This window comes from Seriola lalandi, unplaced genomic scaffold (genome assembly GCF_002814215.2).
Source record: "Seriola lalandi dorsalis isolate HSWRI2012SDOR001 ecotype SW California unplaced genomic scaffold, Sedor1 jcf7180002054961, whole genome shotgun sequence".
Lineage (NCBI taxonomy): Eukaryota > Metazoa > Chordata > Actinopteri > Carangiformes > Carangidae > Seriola > Seriola lalandi.
Window position 1 is genome coordinate 883,204 of NW_019525512.1, and position 11,983 is coordinate 895,186.

The window sequence follows — 11,983 nt, forward strand, 5'->3', positions numbered from 1 at the left end:
GGGGGGGTAGAAGGGGGGAGTGGACGATGTCATGTGAGCCAAATTAGCTCAGCTTGTTGTTTACGCAATGGATGTATGCTGGAGCTACTGTGGGACGTCAGGGGGGGTGGCACACGAACACACACACACACACACACACACACACACACACACACACTCGGGTGGTTGTGGAGGCTGTCACAGCCCTCGTAGCCTCACAGTTCTGTAAACACACTCGGCAGCGGGAGCCGTCTCAGTGTGTTTTGTGTGCTTTAATTTTCTCAGGGTTTCAGACGCAGGACTTTATTCCACCTTCATCAGAGGATCGTTGGATTCTCTCCTTCTGTTTTTCCCGCCTGAGTAAATACCAGCAATGATCCTCATCAAAAACAAGGATACTTCCCGCTCTTTTATTGGATATTGATTTCAAAGACCGATGATCTGGATCTGGTTTTTTGGCTTGTTTTTCTTTTTTTTTGTAAATGTATTTATTTTTTTGAGGATCGCTGTGCGATGGCAGCGAGCCTCGGCGTTAATTGCCAGGTTGGTGAAAGTGGGTGGAAGTCGGTGAGTGCGTCACTGGTGATGTGACTCCACGGCCGAGGACAACCGCCAAGGCAAGTGACAAACAAGGTCTGTTGTTGTGAAGGTGCTGATTTTCACATATTGTCGTTGTGTTGATCGCTCCGGACAGTTTCAGATACACACTGGGTTTCATTCGGTTTTGTTTATTACACGTGCGGTTTGTTGACGTGCTCTGGCTTCTGGTGACGTGGTGGTTTGGACCTGTAACATTTACAATGAGAGCTGACAGGATAATCGATCAGAGAAAATTGATTGTTTAAGTGAAAGTTGTCTTCAGTGTGAGGATTTGTTGCTGAATTTTCTCCCATTTGGGACGGTTGGTTTGCAAAACAAGTGAAGAAGGACTCTTTTTTTACTATTTTCAGATGCTTTATTTACCAAATAATTAATACATGAATCTAGGAGATGGTCTGCAGGTTATTCAGAGAGATGTCGATGAGTGATACCCAACCTGGGGTTCAGGGACCCTCGAATGGGCCACAAGATGAATCTAGGAAAGAAGAAAGAGTGAGAAAGAGTGAGAGAGCGACTGAACTACATTAATTAGGAGACGAGAGACATGAGCTCTGCTCTGCGAGTGATTGATTGACTGATCACATGATACGTTTGCCTCACAGTGATTAATCAGAGCGGCATGAAAATCAAACGTTGCTGGGGAAGGCAGAGACTAACAACCCCAATCAGTCCCAATCAGGTGTTGATTGGTCGGTTTGATAATCACCAGTTGAAGTGAGTTAAAACCGAGTGGAAGCTGCTTCATGTTGAGGGATGGCACGTGGATTAGACAAAAGGAAATGGGGCTGGTTTTTAAATCATCGTGGTGTTTACAGGGAAACAAGTCCTTCGTGTGTGTGTGTGTGTCACAAATACATATTTACTGTCACACTTCCTCTTTTACCGTCAATATTCAGTTACAGTGCTGTCGCTCTGCAGCTCTGCGTTTTTTCTCTCCCCCCTCATTTTCAAATCGCGTTTAATTCACCAGCCTCGTTCTCCCGCTCGTGTCATTCCAGTTGTTCTACTCCGTCGGACTCTGATTGGTCATCCTGACGGCGTTTTGTTTTTCGCTGTGGTATGCAAATGCGCGCGGCCGGCAGACAGTATGCATTGGTAGATATTGCAAAACGCAGAAGACAGAGTAACAGGTTTTTCACTCTGCTTCTGAATGATGCTGAAAATGAGCGTTGTGTGTTGAAATCTACAACTTGTTTGTTTTGGTTTAATTCGCTGCTCCGAGAGATCAGCTGCTTCTTGTGTTGATTGAGTTAAAGTTTCTGGAGGTTCGTATTCATTTCTTCCTGCCCTTTTCAGCCACAGTGACCACCGCCGCTCATGCAAACCGCCCACTTCTTCTTTTGTTTATTCTGAAGAAACTGGAGATGCAAAGTGCATCATTTCCTGTCTGCCAGATGACTTTTCCAAGGAAATTCTAACTTGAGAAGTGGGTGTTTGTTTGAGCACACTTTAAGCCTTTATGAACTGTTGTTTTACTGTAAGAGGAGAGTTTCTCATCAAGTATCTTGAACAAATTATTAATTGAGCTTTCTCTTCCTCCAGGGGCGTCGAGGAAAGAGAGGGATGCACTGAGGAAGAACTGAAAAAAACCTCAGGTCTGAAGTTAACACTCGCCGGGGGAAGTGGAGGATGCAGTCTCGCACTCAAGATCAGCCATTGGCCCTCGCCACGGTCAAGACGTACAACTCAACCAATGGGAAAGAAGAGGAGGTGAACACAGGTGAGGCCCTGTAGCTTCATCTTTACCCTCGTAAGATCAGGTGAATGATAAGGTAGACGTAGGAATCTCTGTCTCCTGGAAAGACTATGTTTGATATTTGTCTATAAATCAGTGTTTCCTCACTGTGTTACTCTGACTGTTGAGTCTGTTGTAGATTTTGAAGTTGTAGGTTTTGCATCAGGCTGTTCTTTTATTGGCGTTAATTACCTTTATTTGCAGGCTTATGGCATAAGCACTGTGTGGTACTGTAAATGTTAATGGAGCATTTTTAGGGAAAAAAAATTGAGTGTCGTCCCTTTTGTCCCTGTGTTTTCAGTGGAAACACACACACACACACACACACAAACACACACAGGTTGAAACACCTCAACTATAGTTTTCTGTGTAAGCCCCAGCTCATCAGGATTCGTTAGTGTCTTATTTCTCAGCATCAGCTCGTGTCAAGTCTCCAGAAAAGCTGTGGTTTTATGAGAGTCCCTCTCTGGATCGGTAAATCCCAGCGACTACACCTTCAGTAATTACACTGTGTCACAGGCAATGATCAATATGGGTCAAATGATGCAACGCTATGAGATACTACCAGTGTGTGTGTGTGTTTTTTTTTTCTTCTTCAGTTCAGGTGAAGATGGAATGTAATTAAAATAATATATAATTTTGGCACCACCTTTACAAAAAGAAAGCTGGTGGATCATAAGTTGTGTCATATGCCCCATGATGCATTGCACAGAGGGAATGGAGGAAATGCCCACAGCTGAAAAAAATGAAAACAAATTCTGGATTGTGGTAAAAGAGCTTTGTTTACAATCCTGAATACAGAAAGCAGCTATTAAGAACGCTCTGGTGACTGCATGCCACGTAACCACAACGTCCACGGTTCGATTCTGGCCGTGGATCTTCCTTCCTGCCTCTTTACTGGTGACGATTGAATAAAGGCAAAAAATTCCAAAAATAATCTAAAAAGAAAAAACTATTAAAGCTCCATATTTTACACTATTCCTGTATTTTATTTTGAAGTGTTGATCCATAAGAAGATATATTTGTGGTTTTAAGAACCAAAAACCATCTCAATGTAGTTTTACATCTCCTCTCTCAGGCTCTAGTAACAACAGGTCAGTGAGCCAATCAGAAGAGAGGAAGCTCTGAGCCTCTCTTCTGATTGGCTCACTGTTGTCTGAGTGATCTCATAAAAAAATAAAATAAATAAATATAGCAGATTTCAGGTAAAAACACTCAGAGAAACCAAATCCTGCAAGGTTTGGATGGTGGGTCCAGGTGGGCGGGGCTTGGTGACTGCTTTGTTGTGACATCACAAAGTTCCAGAAGTCCTGACGGCTGGTTTTAAGGCTCAGTTTCTGAATACAGGCTGTGTGCATTTCTCTGTGGACTGAGGCTTTGATACTTTCACAGTATTAATATAGAAGCTAGAGCTGATCTATAATCAAACACATGGACAGAGACCTATATATTATATGGGACCTTTAAATAGTTATAGTTGGATGTCGTTTACTGTAAGTGGGAGTGACTTGCCAAAGTAACAGTTTGTAGATACTATCATTTCCTGCTAAAGTAAGTTGATATTTTTGACACTAACTGTATTACAACTACCGTGTCAGACACAGTCAGTATATAGTAACATAGTTCTGCTTTTAGCCTGTATTTTACATTTTGGTAAATGTGCACCATAAGAAGTCTTGTTTATTATCTACAAACGGTCGAGAAACAATCACAATCAAGAAAAGGAAAACTTCTGAATTTCTTTGCAAGATCACGTAAAAAAAGTTTGACAGTTTGTAGGAACATTTTCCTCAACACAGAAGTAAGTGGTGTTCATTCGAGTAGTTCGTATCTGACATCTTGAATTAACTGAGAAGAAAATGTGCCATGTTTGACACACAATGTGTCGGCAGGATGCTAAGAGTTGAGCTCTGTTTGTTATCAAATGTGTGTGTGTGTGTGTGTGTGTGTGTGTGTGTGTGTGTGTGTGTGTGTGTGTGTGTGTGTGTGTGTGTGTGTGTGTTCACGAGAAAAAGTGAGCAGAAACAAACTCAATCAAAACATCAGCTTCCCACCGCGCCGTCTCATTAGACAGAGCAGGTTCAGTCCCACACTCTTCACACTGAGGAGTCTCCAGAGACACACACACACACACACACACACACACACACACACACACACACACACACACACACACACACACTGGTAAGATCGGCTACATTTACAAAACACGAAGCCTGTGTGTGTAATTGCCACCTGCGTCTCATCCCCTGAACGAAGGTCTGTTTGATTGACGGGACATTTTGTTCATCCAGATGCGGAGTCCATGGAGGAGGAGGCGGAGTTTAACTGGGAGGAGTACATGGAGGAGACGGGGGCAAACGCCGCCCCTCACACCACCTTCAAACACGTGAGTGACCGCGTATCATCTTCGCCTTACAATCCCATCGCCACGGTGATCCTTTAAATACAGCCTCTCGGTTTAAGTACCATATGCAGAAATCCTTTAACGACACATTGGAGAGCGCCAGGCCTCGGCGTCACGGTGATGATGCCGCTCAATGGAGCGCTCCCGTTGGCTTTGTTCCCCGTCGTGACGCACAAGTCGTTTGACAACCTCTGCGGGCTTCTGTAAACACTTTTTGTGGGTAATTACTGGAGCACAAAAGAAAAAGCATCACAATGAAAACAAAAACAGGGCAAGGTCGTTTTAAAATATTTAGAGACAGAAATTCCAGAGTCGGATGAAATGATCATGGTTTTTAATTTCAGCATTCCTCATCATCCTCTCTCTTTTTCTGTTTCCTTGCTCTCAAGTGGGCGTGGCTTAGATATATCACAGTAGACAGACATCCAATGGTTCCTTTTTAATGTTCATTTGTGGACAATATTCCAAGTTTTGGCTTTATTGCTTGGTATTTTTCACTGACTGATCCTTTAATCCTCCGAGTAGAGCTCAGTTAAACTTGTAACTATGAGAGGTGTGTCTTTTGCATTTATTGTACTTAATCCCCGAGAGTTGGCGATGTTGCTGTGGAGCGCGTTGTTGTTAAATGCCTGTCTTCTCTGTTGTGGTTGTATTCATCTAACAGTTGCCGCAGACACAAAGAGAATTTCTGAAAGAATAATAAGTCAAACTAACTAGGTTACAAATGTGTACTTTCACTTTTTAAAAGGGTTGCAGTGATTTCCTAAATCAGCTGGGCCCTGCAGCTTTTCAGGAAACGTGACTCAAACAGGGGGAAATGGTGTGTTCGCAGGGGACTATTTTCAACGGCGGATTAATCCACATTTGGTGGTCTAGTGAGTATTTGGGGCAGCAGGGCAGTGTGTGTGTGGTCTGGGTCAGAATAAACTAACAGTGTGTGTGTTTGGTTAAGTTTAACACTTAGTTTAATTTCTTACTTTCTTTACTTAAGGGAGTTGTGTTAGTTAAGAAAAAAAGTTAAGTTATTTTCAGCAGTAAAAGAGATTTTTACAATTTTAAAATTCTACTGTTTCCATGGTGACCGTTGATTAGCTGCCATTAGCACTTGTCAAACCTGTTGTCAGTTTTTGGGAAGTTTGTAACATTGAAGAAGCAGCGATCTCGTCCTCCTGCTGTTGCACTTAGCGACCAAAGTAAGGAGAGAAAAAGTAAAGGTACCTCTGACTTTATCTTGTATGAATAAAGAAAATGGCAACAGGTATCACAAGTGCTGATGGCAGCAAATCAACGGTCTCCATGGAAACGGTAGAATTTTACCACCGTAAAATCTCTTTTACTGCTGCAAATGCTTTAACTCTTTCCCTTTTTTTTTTTTTAAATTAAGGAAACCTTTTAAGAGATTCTGTGCAACTCCCTCAAGTAACTCGCTCAGCTAAGGAGAAATTAAAACTCAAGTTCTCATACTAAAGGTGTTTTGTTCAACCAGCCCCCGCTGATCTTTATCTCTGATATCTGAGTCAGGAAACCGCTTAAATTCTCTAGAAAAACTGAATCATCAGATAGAAAAGAACTAACGCACAACTTAAAACTTGTTTGGAATGTATTGATGAGCGCATCCACTCGATCAGAGCTGAGACCGTTGCATGTAAAACTTTAATGCAAAGTGGGGAGGTGGCATGAAAGGGTGAGGTACTTTTTTATTCTCCCCCCCCCCCTTTGGCAACAACTCTGCAGGCCATCTGCGCTCTGCTCTGATTCACCGGGCTGAAACTGTCTGATACCAAAGTGAAGCAGAGTTAGTTCAGACTGAGGATCACGGTCCGGGTCCGCTGAGCTGCGTGTCGCCGAAGGAAATCCACATCTATACTTCCTTTTAGTTTTTACTTGACATGTTTTTTTCTTTTCAGTATCTGATCTGGTCTCAACTGAAAAGCTGCTGTATGTTATCAACACGTGTGTGTTCTGAGTAACTGAATTAAGGGGATTTTCCAAAAATAAAACTGAATCAGCTAATTGTTTGGGTTTTTTTGTTTCCCTTTCTTCTAAATGTTGTTGTTCGTCATCCGAACGCTGAGCTCAGCAGAACGGCCGCTGTGCCAGAATCATGATGAATTAACTTCCCGAGGAAAAGCTGAAGTTACTTGAATTTACCCAAAGTGGCCAGATGTTATTTTGACTCTGTGTCCGGTCAGATTCTGTCTGGTTCAGATATTTCCTCATGTCTTTATGTTTTATGATACTCCATCATTTTTCCCTCAAAGCACCACCAGACGTAAGATGCTGACTGCTCACCAGGTGACTGACGTCTTCTCCGTCTCTGGTGTCTTGAGAAAATGACTCGGGTGACATCACTTGAGTTACCAAACAGAGGAGGGTTTTAATGAAAGGCTAGCGTCCTGTTTGGAAGTTTGTGGCATCCAGCGTTTTCGGTTTTGTCCTCCAGCTTTATTACTTTACTTTACTTATTTATTTGTTTTTACTAACTCTCTTTCAAGCCTCTTAAACCTCTCTGACCTGCAGCAGGCCAGTTATTACAAACTGGTTTAATCCACTGTGCTCCGTTTCAGATTCTACTAAAGATTTAAAAAAATCCCAGAAGATACTAAAATACAAAATGAAGCTGTGTGGATGTATGTGGCGTGATAATTGATGTTATTGATTATTTTCTAATTTATAGAAAAACATATTGAGACTAAGAATATGAAAATACTGACTCTCAGATAAAGTGATTGGAAGCTGAGCTCAGGGGCGGGGACGGAAACGCATTTAAGTAATTCGACTTTTCTCTTTCCTCGTGTGCATGAGCTCCAGTAATGTTTTATTTTTTATATTTTCGACGCGCATCATTGGCTCGTCTCGACGCCTGTAAAGGTGTTTGAAGTGCACAGACCTGTGTGGAAATACAGTTTGATTGACAGATGGATTGATTGATTGATTGATTGGTGTAATGCAGAATCTACTTTGTAATTTTTTGATTATTTTCTTTTATTTCTTCATGATTTGAAAAAATATCTGAATGTCGGGTCGATTTAAACCCCTGTCTCGGGTAACTGATTATTGATCCGGTTTCTATTAATTGGCCTGTTACGATGTGAATACTCAGACTCCTCTGATGTCATTTTTGTTTCAATCCTCCCTCCGAAAAACAACTCATCCCGTTTCCAAACAATTACCAGGCTTTGCCTCCATTACCATGTTACATCACAGGAGAGGGCCAGATGGGACGAGCGCGGTTCATCCTGGATGCGAGGTCTTTATCCACCTCAGCCGACTCCGTCTTTGACCCGACGGCGCAGCTGTCCGTCCCGGTGAGGCTCGGCGGCGCCCGGCGACGTGTCTGTCTGCTCGGTGGTTTAAATAAGAAAAGGAAGAAAATTTTAAAGAAGTGTGTCAGTGTTTCAGTTTCTTACGTCACTCGGAGCGATGAGCGTAATAAGGGTTGAGATTTGAATCTGTTGGTTTTTTAGTGAGCGAGGCCCCGATGTCGGACAAACTGTGGTGATTTGAGCGGCTCAGGTCTCCTGGGAAGCTAAATTGCCTTGTTGGTAAGTGGATTGAGTCACTGGGAAACAGACCATGAATTCCCCAGAAAAATGTGATTCAGTAAAGTGCAGCCCTTCGTCTCTCACTCTCTCTCTCTCTCTCTCTCTGTGCCTGGACAAATTGAAACAGTGATTTCTCTTGGGCCTGCACACACACACACACACACACACACACACACTACACACACTACACACACTACACACACAGTCAGTGTTTGCTGCCGAGGCTGCCCGTAGCTCTCTTACATAAGCCAACCGGAGTGATACAGCACGTTTGCATTGTTGCAGCAGGAAGTCACGGGGCCATTTGTATTGTGTTTATTTCTAAGATCTTGGCTTTTTCCATTCACTCGAGAGAGAGAGTGTGTGCGTCTGTGTTGAGTGTAGAATGTGAACATCCTGTCGGGCTCGTAGGGTTCTCGAGAATTGTATGGCAGCCTGTGGCTATGGTGGAAATGCATTATGTGCTGTGCTGCATTCAGTGTCTCGCGGAGGGAAAGCGATAAATCAGTGCGAGGAGAAACTGAAGGGCTGTTGTCTGGGACCGGTTCCACTCAGCTCTCGTTAAGTCTGTTCGGTGATTATTAAACTCTCACCTGCGGTTCATAGCACCGCTGCCTGCAGTCGAATTAAAAACTGTCTCAGGAAAGTTTCTCCTCTGATTTAAAATCTATGGCTGAATCTCACAATTATTTTCTTTATTGATTTATCGTTTCAGTTTATCGATTGTTCAGCCTATAGAATTCCCACAGACGGACGTCTCTGAAATGCTTGTTTTACTCAACAAAACGGTCCGAAAACCCCCCAAAAAAAAGATTGAGTTTACAGTCACATATGAAACAGTGGAAAACAGCAATTCATTGTCTTTGTAGAATTGCAGTTTAAAGGATCTATTTTCATGCATCCGGAGGAGATATCTTGATGACGCCTTGAGGGAACTTCTTCAAATTTGGCACGAACATTCACTCAGACTCAAAGATGAACTGAAAAGACTTTGGTGGTCAAACGTTAAAGGTCAAAAGTCACTGTGACCTCACAAAACTCACAAATTCACACACTTACTTAATTATGACATAGTTTGACTTAAGTGTCCATAAGGATAAAATGAAGCGATGGCATTTTATGTCCAAAAAAGGTCAAAGGTCAACTTCACTGTGACATCATAATGTTCTGCCAAAGCGCTGCTGGTTATTAGTAAATGCTGTAACTCAGGAAGGAGACATTGTGACCTTATTTACCGCAACTTGGCGGGTCGGTGGAGGGATATTATTGACCGTTGTAGTTTAGTGGAGTTTATAGGGAGAGATTTTGAAAATGAAAAAGCAAAATTGAAGCAGCAGAGGCAAAAATATCTCGACTTTTAGCCTCAAGTGTGACTCAAGCTCCAAAAACACATGATCCTGCGTTACAGTTAGTAACTCCGACTGTCTGTTAAAGCAAGTTGACCGTGATGACATCTGCTTCAGCAGGCTGCGTATTACTTCCCATAAACTGACCTTTATGTGTAAAATTAGTGGAGTTCCCTTTTTATACCTTACATCTGTTTCCTATTGTGTAAATCTGATCAGAAAGCACCAAAAGCATCAATATGAAGGCGAATGGTGATTATTACCTTTTTAGTTCCACATTTGAAGCAGCGATGTAGCGGCAACCTTTCCTTTAACAATCCGTCTCCTCCCAGGTGGAGATCAGCCTGCAGAGCAGCTTCCAGCCCGGTATGAAGCTGGAAGTGGCCAATAAGAGCAGCCCGGACACGTACTGGGTGGCCACCATCATCACCACGTGCGGCCAGCTGCTGCTGCTGCGCTTCAGCGGCTACGGCGAGGACCGCAAGGCCGACTTCTGGTGCGACGTCATGACGGCCGAGCTGCACCCGGTGGGCTGGTGCGCCCAGAACGACAAGGCCCTCATGCCCCCTGAAGGTAGGAAGAAACACGTGTATCTGAAGCATCAGGCCGCCACATGAAATCCCTGATATGAAGGAGGTTCCTCATGCAGTTAATAAGTTAGCACAACTTTTTGCTGCAAAATCAATTGAGGATACAGAGCTTTATTATACTTAAATGAAAGGCTCGTTATGTTCTGGAAATTTATCAGGTTTTATATTTATTGTTTGCAAGACAACAACAAAATTCAAGGCGATAATTGGATCATTAAGCTCCTGAAGTGTTGATCCATAAGAAGATATATTTGTGTTTTTTTAAGAACCAAAAACCATCTCAGTGTAGTTTTAGTTCTCTCAGGCTTCTCTCTGCAGCTCTAGTTACAACAGGTCAGTGAGCCAATCAGAAGAGAGGAGGCTCTGAGCCTCTCTTCTGATTGGCTGACTATTTTTTGAGTGATCTGATAGAAATAAAGCAGATTTCAGGCAAAACACTCAGAGAAACCAAATCCTGCAAGGTTTGGATGGTGGGTCCAGGTGGGCGGGGCTTGGGGCATGGCTGAGGGCGGTGACTGCTTTGTTGTGACATCACAAAGTTACAGGAAGTCCTGACGGCTCGCTTTAAAGCTCAGTTTCTGAATTTCTCTGTGGATTGAGGCTTTGATACTTTCACAGTATTAATATAGAACCTAAACCTGATCAATAATCAAACAACACATGGACAGAGACCTTTACACTGGATGGACCTTTAAAAAAGATTTTTTCACAACTTCAGGCTTATTTTTGTAGTTTTATATCTATTATTCAACTTAAAAAATGCAAACAGTCCCTCAGGTTAAACATACTATGTAAACCATTGACTGTACATAATATATTAGAAGTGAAAATTAATGTATATGTTCACATTTTCACCTGTTTTTAAACATCCGCAGTCACTTTGACCTTTGCCAGGTACAAATACATTTGTGCGCGTTGTCTTTTGTTTTCACTTAAAATTTAGGAGAACAAGCCTCAAGTGAAAATGGTAAATTTTCCTTAAAATACTGCAGGTGGACTCTTTTGGTTCTCTTTATACAAAATGTGACCTTTTTAGAAAAATACTGTTTTAACACGGCGACTCTGAGTCTGAGAGACTCAGTCAGATAATTTACTGCTCAATTTGCATTTTGTGGCAACAGAAACAAAAGCAAAAGACAGTTTCCTGAGCCGTGCCTGTTGGATCATTAACTTGTTTACTGTAAACAGGGGTGAAAAGTGTCTTTTAGATGTGAAGGAATCTGCGCAAAATATTTTTTTTCCAGTATTTTTTGGGGGGATTTTCTGCCTTTTTAATTGGGTGTTTTGTGTCTTTATTATATGCACCACACGGTTATTATTGTAGCTTAAAAAAAAAACAGTCTTAACTTTATTTTTTCTTGCACTGATGATGATGATACGCTCGTAACATGGTGTGACCGTATAGTTGGTTTCTTAAAAAAATCTTTTCCATCCTGAAGGAATCCGATTGAAAACTTGAAAATCTGCAGCACGACACTGAGTCACTTAAGGGTTTTTAGGTAGTTGCACCGAAGGTCAGCTAACCGTAACACAAACACACACACACACACACACACACACACACACACACACACACAAACATGTGAACACCTCCCATCTTCACCTCACAAAGAATGCTTTAAATAAACTGAGCGGAAAGACAGGTTTTCCTTGAAGTGCTTTGACTGTCGCTGCCAGTTTTCTAACCGACACATCACGCCCTTCGCCATCACATTCGCTCAGCGTCATTCCACCTGCCAGCCAGGTCACAGCCAGAGACGGGTCTTCTCCTCTCCCCACCC

General features: G+C 42.4%; 1 protein-coding gene across 1 annotated transcript in view; it reads left to right on the forward strand.

The window, feature by feature from the left end:
* sfmbt2 (Scm like with four mbt domains 2) overlaps positions 1-11,983 on the forward strand; it is a 46,213-nt gene that overhangs the window by 4,212 nt on the left and 30,018 nt on the right. Inside the window, exons 2-4 of the mRNA XM_087170808.1 lie at positions 2,122-2,299; positions 4,609-4,703; positions 9,945-10,185. Of these exons, the coding sequence (XP_087026934.1) occupies positions 2,209-2,299; positions 4,609-4,703; positions 9,945-10,185 (427 nt within the window). The 5' untranslated portion in view covers positions 2,122-2,208. The remainder of the gene's footprint in view (positions 1-2,121; positions 2,300-4,608; positions 4,704-9,944; positions 10,186-11,983) is intronic.